At 39.6% G+C, this 23144-nt stretch overlaps 1 protein-coding gene across 1 annotated transcript; it reads left to right on the forward strand.

Annotated features, from left to right (window-relative positions):
* Positions 1-21573, forward strand: MRPS31 (mitochondrial ribosomal protein S31). The gene is made up of 7 exons (XM_049815700.1): positions 1-148; positions 2120-2410; positions 3104-3262; positions 8188-8334; positions 11454-11527; positions 15846-15989; positions 21224-21573. The coding sequence occupies exons 1-7, from the start codon at positions 15-17 to the stop codon at positions 21433-21435; spliced, it is 1161 nt and encodes a 386-aa protein (XP_049671657.1). The 5' UTR covers positions 1-14; the 3' UTR covers positions 21436-21573.
* Positions 21574-23144: the final 1571 nt, after the last annotated feature.

Genomic DNA, 23144 nt, shown 5'->3' on the forward strand with positions numbered 1-23144 from the left:
GGCGCCGGGACACGATGTGGGGCCGCGTCCGTGGCTGGGGCGGCGCGGCCGGCGGCTGCCGTCGCCTCGCCGGGGGGCTCCTCGCCGGGGCGGCGAGCGGCTGGGAGGCAGCGGCGGGCGTAGCGCGGCTGGAGGGGAGGACTCGCAGGTACCGTCGCTTCCCCCCGAGGCCCTTCCTCTGGGGGAGAGGGCGGCCGGCGGCGGCGGGGGCTTTGCCGGGCGGTGAGCGGAGGGCGGCCCGCGGCCCTCTGAGGGGACGGGGTTTGCCCAGCGCCCCGGGGAAGGCCGCTGCCGCTGCTGCCGGTCGCCGCAGGCCGGGCCGGCCCGCCGCGGCCTGTGCCCCCGGAGCAGGTGGCCGCCGGCGGCCTTGGCGTTAAACGGGAGCGCCCGGGCCGGGCCGGGCCGGGCCGGTGCCCGAGTCCGTCTGTCCCGCTGTGGAGCGGGCCGGTGAGGCCGGGGCGAAGCTTTGCCAGCAGCGGGACCTGCCCAGGGCCCGGGCGGAACGTGGCGCTGGGAAGTTCGGGGGGGGGTTTATTAAAGGTGTTGACTGCTTTTCGTGAAAAGTCAGTTGTGCGTTTATGTTTTGGTTTGGTTTGGGTTGGGTTTTTTGGTTTGTTGGGTTTTTTTTTTCCGAACCTCCTCGGGATTGTTGAACAAGCTCTGATGCTCTCCATGTGCAAAGCAGCTTGGGTTTTTTTGGAGCTCTGTTTGCTGTAAGGCTAGGCTTTCCGAGCAGAAGACAAACCTGACGGTGGGTGAAATACCGTAATGCAAACTGCAGCGTACTGCTGGCTTTAAATGTTTAAGGCTTGCAGCCCTGCTGTGTTTTTCTGGCGCTGCAAGCAAAGATCTCTGAATGGATAAATAGTTCTAAGGAGCATGCGGCCTGAATTAATGAAAAACGTGTCTTTGAAGAAGATCTGTGGAGAACAACTCAGTGTAAAACGGCGGGACTCCTACCGTCTTCCCAATATTGTGGTTCTGAAGCGTTCTTTAAATTTTCCTGTTGCTTCTCAACATTGAAATTTAGGGCTTAATGCTGACAATTTAACGATGACATTTTAGTAAGTGCAGAGTGACTGAAATGATAATGTGGTGCCTCCTGATGCTAGCAGATTTTTCTTTTTTAGCCAAAGGGGTGGGGGAGGGGGAGGTGTGTCAAAATTCCTTCAGATTTGTAGAAGTGTTTTAAGATCTATTGAAGTGTTTTATTTTGAATCAAAATAAATACTTAATTTTAAGGTTTTTTTTTTATTTTAGTAACTTGAAGGTGATTTTTAAACAAAAGTAGTTGTGAATCTAAAGTTTTAAACGTTTCATTTTAGAATGTGAAAGATAACAGTTCTTTGAATTTTGTGGTGTTTTTTCCAGAGAATGCAGTTGTGTCTGTGTTGTAGCAATATCCTGAGCTGCTCCCTGCTGTCCCTGGCTTCATATCCTTGCCTGTACCGTGCCAGTTTTAGTTTCTTTGCAGTGATGTGGTAAAGTAGGTAGAGGAGCTGTTCCAGAGGGAAAAATAACCAAAATAACTTTTTTTATTTGTTACTGGGTTCTCTTGGAGCAGGATCCATTTTCCCATACGGCTGCAGAAATGCTTGGCTGTTATATTGCAGGGCATAGGGTAGGGGAATGGGATCAGTAGTAGTGCTACAAGTATGAAACAATGTGAAGCTAAATGAGTGTGTACAATCTTTTTTCAGGTGGCTAGGAGTGATCTCTTGGTTGCCTCATTTTAAGAGTTTCACTGAGTTTTCTATAGTACTAATGACTTTAAGTATCTGGTACCAGTAGATTCAAACTCTCAGTCTGTTACCTAATGCAGAGATACTTTAAAAGTTTTAAGTTCATAGATAAACACTGTTTATTTGTAGAGGAAGTAAAGTTGTTTACTTGATTTTTGTGATGAAGAAACCATAAATAATCAAGAGTTTTAAATAGTGCCCTAGCCTTTCTCAAAAGTCAAAAGGTACGTGTTTGACATGTACTCAGTTTGCACTCAGTTAGGTCTGGACAGTTGTAACTGACGGGGTTTTTTTGTAGGCTTACAAAATATAGCCTTGTACCCTCTTTGTAACTTCTGGTTTTTATTTATTTTTTTTAAACTGTGTGTGTCCTCTAGCAAAACACAGAAACTCTTCAGCACAAGCAGCGTGCTTTCTACTGAGAAAGATGAATCTGCTGCTTCCAAAGACAGCACCACTGAAGTGGCATCAAAGAGGCAGGGGGGTACAGCAGAAACACCAAAGCAGAAGTTGTTAGACATTATTGGTAATATGAAAGTAGAAGTGAGCTACAGGAAGAAACTCCAACAGTTGAAAACACGTGAGACCAAAAAGCAAGCCACAAACAAGCTGGAAGGCCCAGACGGTGAAGGTACTGTGCTTCAGAGAACTACAGAAGAGATCCAGAGGTAAAGTATAACAAACTTTTCTCAGCCTGTTTTCTCCTTTTTTAAAATTGTTTTTTTTTTTTGTTATCAAGGACAAAATAAAGCATCAAATGCCATTTCCAAGTATGGAAAAGAATCTTGTAAGGGAATGTGCTGTACAGATGTAGATTGCAGTAAATCACAGGGGAGAATCTGGACAAAAGGTGTACGCTTTCTACAATATGCTACCTTTTTCTGCACTGAGACTTTTGAAAGGTAGCACTAGCATCTCCTTGTGGAAAGTTATTTTAATGGGAGGGGGGAAATACTGTTCAGATAAAATAAAACTGAGGAAGAAGTAAAAACATGTTTTAAGAATGGCGTCATGGTTGTCAAGTCTTGCAAGTGGCTCCCCTCCACAATGTGTTATATCATGCTTATAACCCCGCAGGCCTATGCTGCCTGTGGTCTTCAAATTCACGTCCGATGGGCTGTGCAGTGTTGTAGGGCTGCCATTTTCCCAGCTTTGAGAACAAGAGCTTGTCAGTGTCATTTGGCAGTTGATGATTAGTGCAACATAGGGCAAACCTGCCTGTCCCCCGGGCCACCCCCATTTGGGATAACATGTAACTAACTTTTGAGTTAAGACCTAAAATGACAGTACAGAAATGACAATTTAAATATATTAAGGCTTTTATTTTTTTTGTGTTTTCATATCTGTTGTGTCTCTTACAGAGGCAGGCCTTTAAATCCAGAACTGGTTGAGGCTGCTTCTGCAGTTGCGTCTTCCCTACCACTCAACAAGAAACAGACAGAATCAGAACTACTCGCACAACTAAGAAGACACGAAGAAACCACAGATAAACAGAAAAAAGGGGGAACTATTAACATACGGTCTGTTTATTGAATGTTATTCTCAATAATGTTTGAAATCCTGATTTTGCAATGTCATCTTGAAGGTGACTGGGTTCTGTATTGGAAAGATGGCTCTAAAAGTTACATTTGGACAGGCTATCCTTGGAATTAATGAATATTGGGAACATCATTGGTCTAGTTATACCAAACACCCTAAATTTTGCCATCCTCATTCTAAAATGGTTTTGCAGAAATGGAACTGTTTTTCTGCCCAGGATCATTACTTGCTTGGACGGGCTAGCAAAATAACAGGTTTGTGGGTTGTTTGTTGGGGTTCCCCCCCCCCCCCCCCCCCCCTCAAGCTTCCGAAATTCTCACACAATGGACGGATTTGTAGAAGTTTCAGACGTTCCGTCTGGACTGGTGAATTTTCATGACAGCTCTGCAGAACTGAACTAGAGCAACTCTATTTATAGCCCCACCCTTCCTTTCAAAACTTTCCAGTCAATCCAAGAAACTCATCTCTTGGCTTAGCTCCGTTTCCAGTGTGGCTTTCAAACAGATGAGAAACATTTGTTTGGAAACTGAAACAGTTGTGCATACTGCTCTTTTGGATGATGGCTAAAGACAGATTTTTTTTTTTTTTTTTTTTTTTTTTTTCTGTTATTCAGATAACTACTCAGAAAATAAAGCATTAAATCCAGGTGAAATGCTGAACTAAACAGAAAATTTGATCTTCAGCAAAACAGGAATGTGAAACCTTTCTTTATGGCTGTTTGCCGTGTGAACTGCAAGCTGCTTATCTTAGTTTTAATTTATTCTGTGAAAATGAATCTGTCCCAAACCAGGATTTGAGTTTGATCCATGTATTGTTATTTGTAGGTTGCTCTAGGGATTAGTAAAGGATCTGCTTTGTATGTTTATCAATGTACTGCAAACAGAGCAGCCAACAAGCTAACGGCTCATGATGTTTGTGGCTGATGTCTGCCTTTTAAGTGAGTGAAAACTAAGGAAGAATGTGACAGATGCTTGCAAATAAGTTATGTTAGGCAGTTGTGAAGAGACTGGGATATACAATGCTTGATGAATAACTGTTAAATAGAACACGTGTTCTTCAAAGGTTGTAAAGGGAAAAGGGAGAGACTGTGCAAGTTTCCCTTTTAGCCTGTATTCGTGATTCTCTACCAAGAGTGCTAATGGTGGTTGTGGAGAGCAGAATGAAATTCCGTCTAAACGTGTGAAGTCTGTGCTATTTCAGGAGGAAGTATGGCTTTAGGTAGTACATGCAAGCATCTCCAAAGGCTGTGTGTGTGCTCTGTTTTCATAATGTCCTTTCAGCCTGAATATAAGGGATCTCAAGAACTTGACAGAAGCTTATCTCTCCACAGGCTCTTGTAGCCAAAATGAGTAGCTTTAAATGTTAGAGGTCTGGCTGTTTTCTGTAAAATCAATGTGGTTCTGCTTTTTAGTTTTTTTTGTTTGTTTGTTTTTTTTTTGTGTGGAGTATTACCAAAAACTTAAGGGACACTTGCAAATGTAAGGAGAATAAATAAGGACTACTTTGTATAAAGCATATGTTCATTAAACTATTAATTACCAGTGAGGTTGTTCCATCTCTCTCACTGGGTTTTTTAGAAGAGCAGAGTACACAAACATCTTGATAATGGCATCGGCTGTGGGTGGCCAGCTTAAATGTAATTAGAACCTACTTCAGTACCTGATAAGATGTTGGAGGACTGTACTGATACTGACTGAGCTAATGCGTGCAGTGGGTAACCTCATATGCACCTGCATCTATTCCTTAAGGCATATGTACTCTTCTCTAAAAGTGGTTGGTCTGCCTACTGGCATTGAGGGCTTGCTGTCCTTGCCACCCATTGTGCTTTCCCTGAAGCACTTACCCAGCTGTAGCTGCTGTGGAAGAAAAAAGGTGTCCAAGGAAGTTGTAGTCTGAGCAAAAAGGCTTTTTTCTCTTGAAAGAGAGTTTAAATTTTTCAGAAATCTATAGCTGCAGGGACTTCAGCTTTTATAGTGCCTCTATATAGTTGATTGATGGGTTAAGATGTGCTATTACAATATTTTATAACATGCTTGTGGATGAATCATTATGGGTAGAAAAATGCGTTTTCCTCAACTAAAACCAGCCTTTTTGGTTGGTGAGGAATGTCATGGCTGGCTTGCTCTACTTTGAGTTGGCAAGTTCTGCACCCTGAGGCAGCTCTGTGAACTAGCTTGCTTCCACCTGGGAATATATGTTAATTTTTTTAATTATATGCCAGAAAGTTCCGTTTTCTTCCTTAATAGTTAGGTAAGAGTTTGAAACCCTATCAATGGATGAGTTTTCTAGAAAGATCAGCAACTCCTGCTGATTTTCATGGCTGAAAACTTGGTTAATAGTAACCTTTCACAGTTAGACCTTGAGATGAGTTTGGTACTTTCAGCTTCTTGATCAGTGTTAAAACTGTTGATTTTTAGAAAGTCCAGCAGAAGGCACTAAAATGCTTTTAATATATTAGAAAGCAATTACTTTTATTCATACATGATTATTTTGTGTTGATTTTTATTTGACAGCAAGAAAATACGGGCAATTTAACTTTTCATTTTTTTCCATAAAGGTTTTGTATTCCATATACTGACACATTTTAAAACCCAATATATGGTCCTCTGTTATTTAAAACTATTTAAAAATGAGATACCTCCACAAGCAGTAGAGCCGTATAATGCTCAGCTGCAGAAACCTGGGATACTGCTATTGAGATTTATGAGGGTATGAAATAAATAGTACGTTGTCCGGATCTTTTGGTTCGTACGAATTTTTTTTCCCCAGGATTGTGGCATGGCCTCCAGAGGTCACTGTTGGATGCAGTTGTCTCATCGCCTTGTTTTGTAGACAGCGTGAGGACAGTGTGTTCGCTAGGAGGGGAAAATATTAATGATACAGGAATTTATTTTTCTCAGCGTGCGATGAAGTTTCACTCAGTGGAAATTACAACAGCACTATACCAAAATAAAATCTGCAGCACTGCAAGTTGAAATTCCAGCTCCTGTTTTGGGCGAAGAAGAAGAAAAGTAATTCAGAGCTTAGGCTAACATATATCCAAAGCTCCTTGGGGCTCCATTTTTAGTATTATAATTATTGGTTGGTAGTCAGGAAGGAGAGAGAATCTGTGGTTGTTACAAAAGCTCTACCTCTTCCCTTCTCTGGAAGGCAGGAGTATCTAGGAACTTAGGTTTTTAAGCTCGAGTTGGGGCATGAGGTAATACTGTGTAGTATCTAACCACTGTAGGTACACTGGGGTTGGAGTATGACTTGGTAATCTGATTGTTTTCGTTACAAAAGGCATTAAAAACATCTTTCATCTAGTTTTATTTTTAGTTAATACAGGGGCACTTTTAATGATGGAGTGATGAATGTTGCTGCCAGAAATGTTCATATACCAATGATGGGGTGACGTTAGGACTTCCCAGTGAGAAATACAATACCATTGACTGCATGCTCTGATAGCTTGGTAGCATAGTCTATCCAGACCTACTGTGCAAAACCACAAATAAATCAAGGTCAGCTGTGAGGAGAGCTTCTCTGAGCAAGCCTGATGCCCTTGAAGCATGAGAACACTCCAGCCTTTTAGGTCGCAGCTGAGTCAAACAGTTGGGCTGGGCTCTGCGTGGCTGACCTTAGGAATTATGTCCCATGGACCCCCAGAAGCATGGCAAGCCTCTGGCCCAACACCAGCTCGCTAATGCCAATTGGCACTTCATAGAGTAATTTCGAGTGTGAGATATGCAACTAATCTGAGATTAATTTCATTTTAATCTTAAAGGAAAAAACATTCCAAACTTGTTTTCAGATGCCTTTCTTTCAGAGTAGGTGCTTGAAGAGCTATGGTATTCTTGGTCTGCCATTTGAAACCACATCTAAGACCGAAGAGAAATCCTACTGTGTTACTGTGGCAATTAGCTTTTACTATTTTCCAGAAGTATTTCTTTCTTGTCAGTAAAATCTCTTTTGACTTAAACTGCCAAAAACATAGTTTGAATTTCATTCAGATTTCCATAAAATGGATATGCAGTATTTTTGGCTTGGCCTATTTTTATTTTTTTGAGACCATATTTATGTCTTAAAAATTGAGCACTGCAATTTTGGATGACTGTGTGTTACTGGAAGCAGTTGGGTGGAGAGGGTAACTGTGAGGAAGAATTACCAACTTGGTCTTTACCAACCAGCAGACTTACCGGTTAAGGGGTCTAATCGGTGGAGGCAGAAAGATGGTGTGTTTTGCCCGTTGCGTTCAGAATGAGCTGTGTATGGCGCTGGAAGAGATCAGAGGGTTTGCTCTTCACGTATGATTTTGACTACAGAATTACAAAGGAAGATGTGGTCTGTTAATGCTGTAATATGATTATGCAATGCAACAGATTGCAGTGGATCAGGAAAGGTGACCTACATATTAGGGTGGCATGATTGACCCATGTCAGCTCATGTGTGAAGGCAAGCTTCCTTTTGGTCTGCAGCAGCACAGCTCTGTCCCTGGGCAGTGTTGGTTCCTGTTCAAAAACCTGGTGATTTTTACGTCCCTTTGTCAGCGTATTCCTTGTATCCAGAGAAATTCCTTATTTACTCAAGGAAAACATACCTAGCACACACTGTGAATATTGGTGTGCAGATACATGAAGTTTTTCTTTTAGTTAGAAACTAAATAATTTCAAAGAAAGCATTCACCGTAGTTTTAGTAGGCTAAAATAGCACTTTTAATCTATATAGAATGTAACAACTGAGGTGGTTTAAAAAGTAAGAGTTGAATGTTTGATGACTTAAAAATGGGTGTATTCTGTGAGGAATGTATAATTCTGTCTCATGGAGGCTTATGAAACCAATTGAGAGTGGAGTTTCTGGTTGACATATATGACAAACTTACTTGCTTTGTTGATTTGTTGAGTTTTTACATTCACGTTTTTAATTTCAGCAACGTCATTTCAGAAATGGCAGTTAAAAGGCAGTCCCCAGCTCAGAGAAGTGTGAGGATATCCAATCGCATTTTCTTGGATTTGGATGAGGATGGTCAAAAACTCAGGCGTGGAAGATTGTCACCTCAGTCTTTTGAGTCCAGAAGGTATTTTTGTTGTGTTTCCTTCCAATAGAAGAAGTGTGCAATCAATTACTACTGGATAATATTTTAGATTTAGTTGTACATATTCATGTTACCGTGATACTTCAGAGCTTAAAGAAATTACTTAAGTATTTTTCAAGAAAAGTACAGTTACCATTGAAATAAACTTCTGTGAGAACACACTAATTAATGTTAACCAGTTAATCAAATAACGTGCACTTTTTAAATATTAAATTTTAGGTAATTAAAAATAGTTGGTGCTGAAATGTAATTGTGTTTGTTTTAACTAGTTTAAATTATTTTCGTTTATGCATAATGCAATTTTATATCACTTTCTTAACTTTCTGGGAAATGGAGGCTTTGAAGGCTTACTTTGATCTAATAGAAAACTTTGATAAATATTCTATGTTTAGAAAAGTTTCATCCATTCTGTTGGGGTCTTAAAGAGATTTTAAAGTTGTTTTTTTATTTTTACCACCTTGTTGCAACTGATAAGTCATTCTGTAATTGATTTCTCTATCATCTGTGACATTATAATTGTTTATGAAATGAACTTTATAATTTACGTGATGATTTCAGGGTACTCCTTAAATTTATCCTGCTGCTGGTTTATGTGGCCAGTGTGTTCCTTAATAAGTTAAGGAGTGCTCTTAAATTTTTATTTTAGTCTTGTAAGCTATGCTTGCTTGCCTGCAGTCTTCCAATTTTCCCATGGCAGCTCATCATTGCATTCCTTCTCAGTATATTCTTTCTCTAGTGGTTCTGGTTTTAGTAAGATTAACTTCTCTAATCATTAATTTATTCTGCAAATTAATCCCTTTTTCTTGGGGTTAGGGGCTGGAAGTTGAGGGAGTCATTTGTGTTTAGATAGATAATGCTGAAGGCAGAATTTGGATAACTAAGAGAAAAAAAAAAGGCATAAATTTATGGGCGAGTAGATGTGCGATATTCTCCCCTCATTGGCCGAGACATCTATTTCAGTATGTTGTAGACAGAGAATTGTGTCTTCCCATAAGGAACAAATTGGGACACATATATATGTGTTGCATGATCAACATGGCTCAAAAACCTCAGAGAAGTGGCTTATAGCCAGTCATTAGAAGAACTTAACCTGCTTGCTGAAATGTTTCTGAGTAACTTCCTTGTTCTTGAAATACCGAACTGTTACGGTGTGTTAGGGAAGTATGTCTTGGGCCTCTTCAATGTTTTAAGGCCAGCAGCCAGTGTTTTCTTTTCCTGATGCAAAACTTGTAGAAAGTGCTCTTGCACTTCTTGTAATGGAAGTTGAAGGGGAGAATTGGAACAAGGTTCTTGACCAAGCCCTCCCGACTTAGATGCTTCAGTCCTGGGGTTTTCATTCAGCTCTAAGCTGCCAGTTTGAGGAGCGAGGGAACTGACTTCATTATCAGCTGCTGAATAACTCTATAGATGTTTTTAATCTGGGGATAAATATCAGAGTTGGTAGTCACATGAAAGTAATTTTGTTATTACAGTATGATTCTTAACTGACTGAGACATACTTTTTTTAAGGTGTTGGATTAAAAGTTTTTTGAAGTTTGAAAGAATAGAAATAATATGATCTAGAGGTATAAACTGAAAACCTGAGCTATTACGTTCTCATACAGTGTATATTATTTTATATCTTTGCTAAACTTTTCATTTATTAACATACTGCAAAGTAAAGTGAATTTCACTTATGTTTGAGAACACTTATTAAATTTATGATATCTGAGAAGCGGTCTTGCCCTCTTTGTGTGAGGAAACTGTACTTGGTATATAACTTCAGGAACAGTATCTTAAAATAGTTTTTAAAATCCTTGTAATGAGCAAACTGTCTCCAGTTTCAGTCCTAAGTTTTCTCCTGCGTCCCTGAAAACCTAACAGGTGTACTTATCTACTGATAATATGAAAAGAATGGGTTAGGAAGAATATCTAAGTTTAAATCGAGTTAGTAGATTTCTATGAAATGAGTGATGTTGCCTTATAGTAATTTGAACTAGTCATTTTAAAATAAAAGTTCTTCCAAGTCATGCTTGTATCTTTGGCCAATGTTATTGGGAGTTGCACACAGATAGGAAAATATAATCCTAAATCAACATTCTTTAAAGGTTTTGTAATTAGATTGCTCTGTGCTGAAATAGATGCAGGGTAGTTACATCAGTAAAATATAATATGACAAGAGCAGGTTTGCAGAAGTAGTTGTGGTCATCAGAAATCTGCAGTAAATGCAGAGAGGTGAAATTTTAAGGTCAGGAAGGGCAAGTATTGCCAGGGTAATAGTGAATATGGAGTAACGTAAAGTAGGAACTATTAGAATTTCAGTGGAAACCTGGAAGATTGTATGATTAAGAGAATCATTTGTTGTAAAGTTCAGTGTGTTCTACAGTAAGGGCATTGGCTTTTCTTTGTTTCCATTTTTAAGAAAATTTATTTTTGAGTACTTGTTGGACCCTTTGATTTTTAATTTTTTTTTTAGTATAGGCTTATGCTAAAGATAAATATGATTAAAAATAGATGGTCAGAGTGAAATATTTTTATATTCAGAAGAGAGAGCATCAGGGTGATGCTATTTAAGATATATTATACAGATATACTTTTGAGTGTTTGCCATATGGCAGAGAAGGTGGCTGTGTAATCTTCCAAAAAGGCTATTTATGTAATAAAGGAGGAATTGTTTGATTTAGCTGTTGCCTTTTCTCTTCCTGAATTATGCAATATTTTTTACAGGGGAAAAAACCCAAATCACCAGATTTGCTTTTTAGTTGCAACTTTGTAAAACTCCTTGAGTACTGTGGTTTGATACTGTTTAGCTTTGTTCAGATTCCTAAATATTTCAGTAAAAAATGACTGTAAATATAATGTTTGATTTATGCTCATTCTCTCACACGGAAATGTTTTGGGAAGCTGTTACAGATGAATAAAAAAAGTCATAAATGCTTTCTCTGGTTAAAAGCCTGAGGATTTAGTAAGAGTCACTATCTCTTTTTTTCTTTTTTTTTTTTTTTCTTGTTCTCCAGAGATCTGTTAGTTCATAAGAATATTTTGTGCTTTTAAATTTGTTATCTGGCAACGTTTTGAAGTGTTGTGAAATGCTAAATATCGTTTTTCTTTTTTGTTTATAGAAGTCTCAAAGTAGGAGGGAGGCTTAATATATTCACTAAGGCTTCTCCAGAAACAGAAAATGCACTGAAAACAGGTTGGTGGAAATTCAATAATGAAAAACCCAGTGAAGCCAAGTTCTGAATTTTTAGAATATCAAGAGATTCACTGTTCTGAAGGAGACTTATGACCTCTTAACTTCCTGCTTTCAGACCTAAAAAAAAAAAAAAGAATAATGTAAGTCTGATTTTTAGTAAGCAAAACTTCAATGCAGTGTAAGAGATTAATGTTTTCTGTACTAATCAGCACATTCTGTTACCGAACTTGAAGGGTAAAACTGGCTTTTTGTCACTAAGGCCAGTCTTTCTTCTGTGAGTGTAAGACCAGCCTGGGGAATGGGTATGTGGGCTCCAGTAGCTTATGTGGTCAAGCTGCAAACTTGCTGCATTCATTTTATGGCAAAGGAACACAAGGCTGTGATCCCAGGGAAACCAGCATGCTCTGCAGGTGGCTAAGCACAAGCAGGGTAGGAAAAAACCAAGACCACACATTTGATTGGTTTTTGGCCTTCTCTTGTTTGGTGTTGTATATGTAGCTTGAAAGATCCTGTCAGTGGCTGACAAACAACGCCTTGCTTTACCTACTGTAAAGCTCTTCATATATGTTTAGAATCACAGAATGGTTGGGGTTAGAAGTGACCTTTAAAGATCATCTAGTTCCAACCCCCCTGCCACGGGCAGGGACACCTTCCACTAGACCAGGTGGCTCAGAGCCCCATCCAACCTGGCCTTGAACACTTCCAAGGATGGGGCAGCCACAGCCTCTGGGCAGCCTACGCCAGTGCCTCACCACCCTCATTGTAAAAAATTTCTTCCTTATGTCTAGTCTGAATCTACCCTCTTTCAGTTTAAAACCATTACCCTTTGTCCTATTGCAACAGGCCCTACTAAAAAGTCTGTCCTCATCTTTCTTATAAGCCCCCTTTAAGTACTGAAAGGCTGCAGTAAGGTATCCCTGGAGCCTTCTCTTCTCCAGGCTGAACAGCCCCAATTCTCTCAGCCTGTCTTTGTAGGAGAGGTGCTCCAGCCCTCTGATTGTTTTCGTGTCCCCCCTCTGGACCCGCTCCAACAGGTCCACGTCTGTCCTGTGCTGAGGACCCCAGAGCTGGATGCAGGACCGCAGGTGGGCTCTCACCCAGTGGGAGCAGAGGGGCAGAATCCCTTCCCTCGACCTGCTGCCCACGCTACTTGGGATGCAGCCCAGGACGCGGTCGGCTTTCGGGGCTGCGAGCGCACGTTGCCGGCTCGTGCCCGGCTTTTCATCCCCCGGTACCCCCAAGTCCTTCTCGGCAGGGCTGCTCTCAATCCCTTCATCCCCCAGCCTGTGTTGATACTGGGGGTTGCCCAGACCCAGATGCAGGACCTTGCACTCGGCCTTGTTGAACCTCATGGACCCACTTCTCGAGCTTGTCTGGGTCCCTCTGAATGGCATCCTGTCCCTCAGGCATGTCAGCTGCACCATTCAGCTTGGTGTCATCTGCAAATTTGTTGAGGGTGCACTTGATCCCACTGTCTGTGTCATTGATGAAGATACTAAACAGTACTGGTCCCAGTACGGACCCCTGAGGGACACCACTTGTCACTGATCTCCATCCAGACATTGAGCCGTTGAACGGTACTCTCTGGATGTGACTATCCAGTCAGTTCCTTATTCACCAAATATACATGCCAAGACTCATGTAAGATAAAACCAAAAACCAGTGTCAAAACAGGTGTGACCCACCTTCATATTCACTGAATGGCACAGCTCTGCAGGAACAGTCGTAATGCCACATACGAGGGGGATATCTTTCACGGATGAAGACTTAGCTTTACTGCAGGCTGAGTTTTGTCTAAGAGTGTGTGAACATGGGCAAGTTGTGTAAAGAACTCACTCCTTTTTCTTTCTGAACAATGAAACTGTGCCTTGTTAGCACTGATCTTCAATACGCCGATTTCCCTAAGCTATTCTGAGGCCCTTTGGAAAAAAAGATTTTATTCCAGTGTGGTGACTTAGAACTATATATAAAGCCAGCAGCTGCAGAAGAAATAGTATTCTTCTCTGATATCTTAGAAAATGATACATATTTGTTTCCATTTCGAGAGTAGGACTGTTAGTTTTTGCCAGATTCTAGCTGAGTAGTTTTCTCCTTTTTAACACTTGAAACTGCAGGGAGAAATTAATTTGTTTACTTAATGTCTTTAGTGAAATGTCAGTAGTATTTGCATATTTTCAAGCAGCTGTGAGCTTTCTGAATGCAGCCACCTCTGTGGCAGACTATGAAAGTTGCTTATTAGAATGGAATTCAATTTGCTGTTTTTTAAGACTGCTAATTTCCTTAAAATTGCTCCATTTTACATATAAAACCAATGAATGATGCAGCGTTTGTTTTTAGTTATCTTGACAAATAGGATCAGGTGACTGGCATTTGAGCTGAATCAAATTTACACATGTAAAATGGTGAGAATTTAACCTTTCTTTTTTGCATGCACAGTACAGATGCAATGGGACATAGTAGTCACCAGAGATAAAAAGTTGAGATAGGTGCCTTTTTTTTAACACAAAATTGGAATGTGCACAAACTGTGTAAGAGAGCAAGTGGACTTTATTGGATTTGCAAGTAGATATTAAGAAGTAAGCTTCTTTCAGCTTTTTATGTGGTGTTTCCTTGTTTGATTCCAGGTAGCCTTGAGGAAATCTACAATATATTCTAAGCCAGGAAGCTTATTACTTGGCTTACTGGCTAAGCCTGATGACAAAAAATTTTTTTATGTTAATCTCAGGAAATACCAGTGTGGTGATACTTGATACCTTGATTCATTTGCTTTCACTTTCTTGGCTCATATTAGTGGAGATTATGAATTAAAATATTGTTTATACAGGACAGAAAAGCAAGTTCTGTGTTATGTATTGAATATTTATTTTGAAAAGCTGAATGTTAACTATAAAGTAAATTGGCATCCTGAAAAAATTATTCATAACTTTTAATATAAAATAGCAGTAGCTGTTAGCATAAAATACCAGTATTATTTTCTGTTTCACAGAGGTGAAAATACAATGTTTGTCACCTTTACTGCAAGCTTGAAATAATGAGTTTCTGCTCTCTTCTATTAGATTTATTAGTAGTGCATTATTAGAAGGTATTCTTTAAGATGTGGACAATATTTTCATTCTGGTATGGTTTCTCATGTTGTCTTTTATCTGTATTTTATTCCTGCCTCCAGCCCTCAAATCAAAGTAGGCAGCTAGGGAATAATAGTTCTGGAAATTTCCCTGCTAAGTAAGAAATAATTTGAAAAAGTATTTTCTGATTTAACACAAAAAATGAAAACACTTTTCAGTACATAAAAATACTGTTTTCCCTCTCATCTTGTTTTTTTCTTAAAGGAGGGGGGAGATTTCTTTTTTTAAATCCAGTTGAATTTTAAGCCACTGAGCCAAAGATGAAATTACATCTTAGTTTCAAATACTTTTATGAGTAGTAAAATAATAGCTGATTGGCCAGGATCCACTTCAAATGGATCATTTGAATTCCCATCCAGATCTCTGTTTCAAGGAGCTTAGGGTGAATTGATAACAGAGGGAGACAAGAAAACAAAGGGGAGCACGACTCGGGCCAGCTCATGAGACAGCAGCCCAAGGCACTCCCAGCGGTTCCTCCCTGTCCTGTGGTAACAGCTTGTTCCCTTCACTTCAGCGATGCGGTTCAGTCTGGGCTCATGACCAGTTCTCCTGGGTGGAGGGGCAGGAACTCCTTAAGAGTAACTCTGCTGCCATGTGAGTACACTTTGATTAAAAAAATAAAAGTAATAATTACATGCATTAGGAAAGATGCATCCCTAAAGGCACTGTTTGACTTTGGGAGAAGAATAGGAAATCAGGATTTTTTCAAGCCCAAGAGACAAAAAACTGGGACGCTTATGAGTGTTGAGGAAGGAATTGCCGTAATTTGTAGATTGAGTTGTCTCCCTGAAGGAGAGTATAGTTGTGAAGTTCCTGAAAACTCCTGTAGTAGGCAAGATTCCTTTAGCAGAGTGCATCAGTGAAGTTCCGAGTTTGTCATATGTACAATTTGTGAGAGACAAAAAGGAAAAAAAGATTGTGGAAAAATGAAATACCTGCTCTGTGTGAAAGGCTTAAAAATAAATTGTCCCCTAGGAGTTCAGAATACGTTTTCACCAGACATTTGAGAATTTAATGGACTTCCATTTTGACAGAGATTTCTCATTTGAGAAAGGTGATGCTGGCATCTAAGGTAGAAAAATTTGCACAGCTGAAAGTATTAGTCTCTGTAAAGGTTAATGTTAAAGGACTTTGGTTTAGCTAGTGAGAAGTCTTTGGGATGCTGACAGATCTTTACAAAATTTCTTTTTTAGTATCTTCACCAACAATTTGGGATCTGGAATTTGCGAAGGAGATTGCAGCAATAACTGCACAACCTCCCCGAAATGGTTTTGAGGAGATGATCCAGTGGACAAAAGAAGGAATACTGTGGGAGTTCCCAATTGACAATGAAGCTGGTATGTGCACTGTTAACATTTATTATCTGTCTATATTTATCTTTTTTGAGAATCAGAGCATGTTATGACCTTTGACTGTTTTAACACAGTGTTTCAGCTAGGAGTCATGCATTTGATAGTAAACAAATACAACTTTCCAACTGTCCCAAATCAGAGATGCTTCAGATGAACTCATTCTGGCACTCTTCAGGTGAAGTCCTGCAGGTGGTTTGGCTGATCTGAGGACTGGCTGCTGCCAAAAAGGGGAGGACTCCCTCCCTCCTTCCCTCCCTCCCTCTCTCTCTCTCTCTCAGCCCTGATGCTTTCAGGGCCATTGAAGTCTATTACATAATAACTTTTACTATGCAGCTTCTTTAAAGAAGCTTCTACCAGAGGATGGGGAATCTTAAAACTGCTGCGTGTGTGCTATAACGCTGATTCTGTTCTTTGCTGTGGCTCTCAGACAAAGTGGCTAGCCAGATCGCAGGCTAGCAGATCTGCTAGTTCCATATCTGTGCCGGCCGAGTGTTAAACAGTTGTTTGCTCCCTTTGTTGTATCTGTTTCATAAGAATAAACAGTCACAATATTCACTCACTCTGGGCATCTATCTTAACTAGACATCTTTGTGCATGGTATTTACTTTTACTACCATTTAAAGAAAAAAAAAAAAAAAGAAAAAGAAAGCCTCTGTGTGAAGTTAAGCCAGCAGAGAGAGAGCGAATGTTACGGAAGGGAAGAACAACTACACAAAGCAAGTGTATGCTTTAGGAAAGGGGACTTCATAACTTCAGGGAGAGGTTGGCTGTGGGTTGGGTTGTGTTTTTTTGGTATTTTTAAAAACTTTAAAGACATCAAACAGAACTACTTTAGAATGATTCAGTCACTGAAAGCTAAACAGGTTAGTATCTGAAGCTGGGAGTCTTTGAAAATCTGTCCTATACTGTGTTGCAAATTGCATAATGTGGTTCATTGTTTCTTAATGTTTATTCTCATCCTATTTTGGCAGTTTCTTCACAGAATTTAATCACTGCTCCCAGAATTGATCTGTTCCATCATGTAGAAATCCGAGTATACTCTACTCATGTTTTTGCAAGCTTAAAACCACTGTGGCCAATGGTTTTTCTGTTGTTGTAATGTGGCTGGAACCCTGCTGTCTGGGGCCGTAAGTGGACCAGGCGTCTTTAGCGGCCAATGGTTTTTCTGTTGCAGCAGTGCGGCCGGAACCGTGCTGTCTGGGATGGGGTGGTGAACGGACAAAGAGTCTTTACATATACTTGAACAAGAATCTTTATTGATTTGTCCACAAAGACTAGTCATGTGGAAAATTCCAGTGGAGCGTTGCAAAATCTATCACCTCTCAGGTTGAAATAATCAAGTCAGTAAATTCCATCCTATCAAACTGCCAGCCACAGGCTGTTAATCAGATCAGGTATGTCAAAGCACAGTTAAAAGCTTGAGAACCTCACTCCAATTATATCAACATACTGTAATTTCAGTGGCTCTGCAAAAGAAAGATGCCCCTTCCTGCTGTTAATTTTGCCATTTTGTAACAGTCATCTCCCTCCATAGGAGGACATTACCTCAGCTCGTTCTGTATCAAGAAATGCGTGATTTTTCTTTTATGTCACAAGCACATGGCTTTAAAAACATAAGTGTAATTAAATTTTCTATCAAGGAAGCACATATACTCAACTTTTAGCATTATGAAAGCCTTTAAAGCTTTAAATGAAAAGTAAAAAAGAAAGAAGACAGCTTATAACTGTTTTTCTTTGCTCCGGAGCATCTCCGGTGTTCTATTTAGGGTGCTTTACCAAGGCACTGTGCTGTGCTTTGAGGCATCAGGGCAAGGTCATGGTTTTAAAAACTTCTCTGGCCTTGGTGCGAACACCTGAAGATGTGGCTAGGTGTATGGCTTGCTGCAGTGACCAGTAGCAGTCTTTCCCCGCCCTGCTGCTGCCCTGTTGTCTGCTCCTGCCTGCATGTCCTTTTCCTTATCTGATGTGGTTGAAGTCACTGTTAGGCAGAAAACTACCTTTTTTTCTCTCCATCTCTCTGACCTCTGATTAATTTTTACCAGATTAGCAAACCATTAGTATAGCTTGCGTAACATTGTTCTCACTCCTCCTCCTTTCTGCTTGCCTCTTCTGCTTCTAGTAGCTTTAGTTCTGCTCTGTGACTTGCTATGGCAAAAAGTTGGGAAAAATGTTGATTTCTGCCCCTTTTTAAAATTATTTCTGTGCATTTGTGCCTTGATGACTCAGATCCTGAGTGCATTCATTAAAAAGGACAGTGCAGATTATTGGTGCTACTTTGCTTTAGCACCTCATTCTGAGGAGCAAATGCTTCTGGTGGGCCAGAGATTGTTACAGCAGAAGTGATAGGCTTAATGGAAGTCTTGGGAAATTAATGCCTCAGTTGCCCCTGATGGCTTCTGTAGGCAAAAGTTCACCAAGTCCTGTTCTGGCTGGTTTGCTGAGATGCTGTTCCAGCAGAGAAGCATTGGATCAGTTTGCCAAGCAAGGTGGCAGATGTTACACAAGCATTTTAGGGGGGCTTGCTTTACTAATTCTGGGTCTATTCTAGTGATCTACTGTCAGAGCATGATTTATCTCATTCTAAAAATCCTAGAATCATAGAACTGTTTGTGTTGGAAGGGACCTTTAAAGATCATTTAGTCCAAAGCCCCTGCCATGGGCAGGGACATCTTTCACTACATCAGGATACTTGGTCATCTTCATAGCATGTCAGCAACACTCCCTATAAGGATGGACATCTGCATTTGAGATGTCATCTTTAAGGCAAGGTTGATCATGTCTTGGAAGGGTTAGTGTTTTAGCTGGAGAAATTCCCCAGACTTTCTGTTTTGTAGTACATAGGGAATTGGAAATAGGATATTGAGAGTGGGTGACTTCTTGCTTTGAGGTTGTTAAAGATAATCCTCTGCTTTAGACTCCCTCAGTGCATGTTCTTCCAAATTAGGTTTCTGAGGACTGTGCAAGAGAGGCTGAGGGACAGACTTGTTCTTCCCATGCAGCAGGAGTTATGGCTTGCTGGGAGTGGAGGGAGTCATGCGACCATATCTCATCTAATCAGTTCCCACCAGAGGTCTCAGCCTCTGATGCTTTGGGCAATTGTGGTCTCTTTTTGTGATGCACACCTTACTTTTTTGAGGACTGAAATATGTGGTCTAACCGAAATGTTTGGACTTGCCACTTCATCCCCAAACCATGTATCATGTCTTTGACAAATGGGATATCAAAGTACATGATGTAATATTTCCTTCTGACCTGCATTTTTGTGAGACTATAAATGGTTTAATTTGTTTTGGGTAACAGATGAAAATTGGTGAAACTATTAATTAGACAGAATCTCTCCTGATACCCTGGGTCTGTCCCCAAAAGAAGAGCATCCAGAAGGCCAATTTTTACTGTCAGCATTACTCAGACTCTTTCAGCAGTGGGTTTGTTGGTTTAGTTCTCTTGGATTTTTGTGACCAGTGAAAGCATGGAATTCTGGAAAGAATGTTAGCTTGTGAAAGCAACCAGCAGCATCCAGGTGCAGTGAGATTCCACCTTCCCTTGGTGGGGGAAGGTCAGTGTGGGTGGCATGGTAAAAGGGTCATCTCTGTGCTTCTGTAAGTGGACATAGGTTTCCAAGCACAGCAGAAATACACCTTTTAAAGCTGACATTCTTTTTTTTTTTTTTTTTTTTTTTTTCCTTTTAACATAAAGGAAAAAGAAGAGAGCTTCTGAAGAAGGAAACATGCTTTCCTTTTCAAGGACAAGGGAGATAAATGTGGCATGTAGCTGGTATTGATACACTCATTTCTGGGAAAAATCTGTGGGAAAACAGAGGTATTTCCCAGCTCCTTCAGATATTGCAGTACCTAAAGTTTAAAACAGGAAAGAAAGAATGCAAACTTGAACAAATACAAGCTGAGAGACTTCTCCATCCCAGAGATGTGAATCATTTCTTCTGAAACTGTAGAACACAGAAGGAAGCCTAGGACTGACATGGCTTAATTACCTCAATTTTAATACTCCTGATTTAATGTTGTCAAATAATATATCATATCCTAGATAGTATAGAAAAACATGTACACTTAACATCTGTGGTGTAGACTTTTCATTTTTGTCATCTGGAAATGTTCACATGAAATATTTTTTTTTCTAATAACAAATTTTTATTTAAAGGTGCAAATGTCATTTACAAATCTATAGAAAATTGTGATCAAATAAAAATTTTCATGTATCCCTAACTGAAGAAAAACCTTTCAGTTGCAAATCCCAGTTTTTAATCTCAGAATTGGGAACTGTGAAAGCAGCCTTTTTTCTGTTATGTAGGAATTTGTGTTCTAAGTCTTTGCCTTGTGTGTGCTAGCATCATAGTATGAACAACAGCAAAGGAAATCCACAGGACAGAGAACAAAAATTTACCATAGGATCTGAGCTGTGCTTGATTAGAGATCTACAATAATCCCTTGTCCTGTGTTCCTCTGGATGCTTTTGAATGCACCATCTTTTGCACTGGTTACGACTTGAGTAGCAGCTGGTGAGATACACAAATTTTTTACATTGGCATACATTCACAGATTTAGAAAGTGTTAGAAATCTGTGTCCATTTGATAGCAATAGGGTGTTAAAACCATGACTTGGAATGAACATGCAAGTGTGTGTTAGCTGTTCAATATTAGGTACTTAATGAGGGTGCATCATTTGTTCAAGGCTAGCTTGTATTCTTTAATCCTCTGCAGAATTTAGGCAATCGGTGTTTTCTTATAGAATTTATTAAGAAAGTGTCCCCAGTCTAAAAGGTGGTAGCCATGATGAATCAAAATTTTCATGTGTTGAACAAACAGGTTTTTAGCAAGAAGATTGATTTTTTTTTTTTTATTATTTATTTTTTTTAAAAAAATTATTCTCACCACTCCCAGCCTGGCATCAGCTTTCAGTGAGATTACCAGCTAGAAAGTTGATTTGAATATTAGATATTCTTATAAATGAGAGCACAAAATGGAAGTGATATGGAATGATGATATATGCTGACATTTTTTGTGTGGAGGGAGAAATTAATGTCTTGAAATTCTGCAGTTTATTCCACTTCTGTGTGGTTGGCTTAACTGTGCAAAAGAATTAAGGCGCACAACTGTTAATTTTACTAATTTAAGATTATTTGCAAACTATATCTCTTTTACTTTGTTACATTTGCTGTTATGCTATGATACCTTTGTCATTTTTTTTTCTCTATCTGTTAGGGATGGAGGATGATGCTGAATTTCATGAACATATCTTTCTGGAGAAACACCTCGAAGACTTTCCCAAGCAAGGACCTATTCGCCACTTCATGGAACTAGTCATCTGCGGGCTTTCGAAAAACCCATACCTCAGTGTTAAACAGAAGATTGAACATATTGAGTGGTTTCAGAAGTATTTTGAGGAAAAGAAGGAATTTCTTCAAGAGATTTGAGACTTGGGAAAGTGCTTAACCTTGAAATGAAGAATCATTAAGTCAAAATTGATGATTTCTTACAATGGAAATACTGTCAGTGCATAGTAATCATGTGACCTGAAAGTTGTATTTTAAATAATAAACTGAAAGGCTGTACCTCAGGTGTGTATGTCCATGTATATGTAAGATATTTTTTGACAACAACAGAAGGAACTGCAAAGTACAGCTTTTATAGAATATGCATTTAAAATTTAGTTTATCAAAATTGATGTCTTTAAAATTTGAAACTAATCTTTTGACCCTACAAAATATTAGGTCTAATTCCACTTCTAGACCCTTCACACTTGGTGTGCATCTTGACAGGTTTGATCGTCTTTCCTGTTCTGGAAATCTTGCAATGCTTTCATTTTTAAAAATTCCTGATACAGCCCTAATTTTGAAAAGCTGTTACTGAGATAGCAACACTTCATTTTGCTATTTCATTAAATACACTGGTATTTGCATGGTATTAATCCTTTCTATCCTCCTTACACTAATTATCTTTAGTGGTTGATTTAAAATTTTTTGGTAGTGACCAAGTCATTTGAATTGAATGCTTGTTAGTTCATCTGCTCAATGAAAGGCTATTGTATTCCTGAGATGTATGCACAGCATAATACTGGTCAGTTGTATAAAATAATACGGGAAGTCTCTCCTACCATCCATACGTCCATCCTGACGCTTTTGACCAACTTCCCATCAGTATTTGTTTTTTAAAAATGGGTCTGGTTGTCAAATAATCCATAAAGTTCTCTTTCATTAGAGCAAGCAGTTTTACCATTACTACCACGTTTGGAGCCGAGGCCTTATCTCCTCTGCAGGGCTAGAAAGAGGACTTGACATTTTCGCAAGGAGAACTGTCGCCTACAGATTGCTGTCGCATGATGCCACTGCTGTTTTCTGTCTAGTCCTCTATGTTGGTGAAGTAACTTCATATTTTCTAGATCGTCCTTTGTTCTAATTAAATGTGTATGGTCCTTCATACCTATTAAGCAGCTGCAGTGTATTTTACTTCAGTTATCTTTTGTTAAATTTTCATCCAGAATTACTCACTTGGTCATTCAGAATCCTGCATTAATGCCTCATTGCTTAACTTCCCAGAGCATTTCCAGCCTCACATATTGTGTTCTTCCTTGTTCTCTCCAACCACTTAGCAGCTATTGGCCCTATAAACATGCTCCTGTCTTTCTCACATTCCCTTGTAACTCAGGCAGGAAGGAGGAAGTTATGGAATGAAGGTAAAACACTGGCCTCATATGCAAACTGATTTTTAAATCAGAATTACAAGAAAGCAAATTAAAAATAAAGAGTTGGCCTTTTTCTGTGAGTTGAAACATTGTTGCTGTGTTCTGATCATCTGCGGGATGTGAGTTTGCCTGTCTGGCAAAGGGCCAGACTCGGGCTGTGGAAAGGAAAAGCAGCTTTTTGACTTTCTAGCTGTAAGAACAGCAAGGTTCAAATTCTGCAGAAATTTTCAGAGGCTTCTTGGCTTTGGAATGGAGAGAGAGAGAGAGAGAGAATTACATCAACGTATCTCCATTTAGTACTAGGATAGTTTTGATTTTCTGTTCAATGCCCAGATACGTTTTACTTCAAAAATATCATTCTTCCCAAATTTCTGCCAAACTGTGATGCACAGCCTGCGCTCTGCTGTATTTCAAACCTTTTCTAAAACAAGGTACAGTGAC

Source organism: Accipiter gentilis, chromosome 13 (genome assembly GCF_929443795.1).
Source record: "Accipiter gentilis chromosome 13, bAccGen1.1, whole genome shotgun sequence".
In the NCBI taxonomy this organism is placed as follows: Eukaryota; Metazoa; Chordata; class Aves; order Accipitriformes; family Accipitridae; genus Astur; species Astur gentilis.

What these genes read in the sequence shown, in the direction of transcription:
- MRPS31 (XM_049815700.1), top strand. Translation starts at nt 15, where the DNA reads ATGTGGGGCCGCGTCCGTGGCTGGGGCGGCGCGGCCGGCGGCTGCCGT. An exon ending in ACTACAGAAGAGATCCAGAG is followed by an intron (nt 2,411 to 3,103) that starts GTAAAGTATAAC and finishes TGTCTCTTACAG; the next exon opens with AGGCAGGCCTTTAAATCCAG. An exon ending in AGAAAATGCACTGAAAACAG is followed by an intron (nt 11,528 to 15,845) that starts GTTGGTGGAAAT and finishes TTTCTTTTTTAG; the next exon opens with TATCTTCACCAACAATTTGG.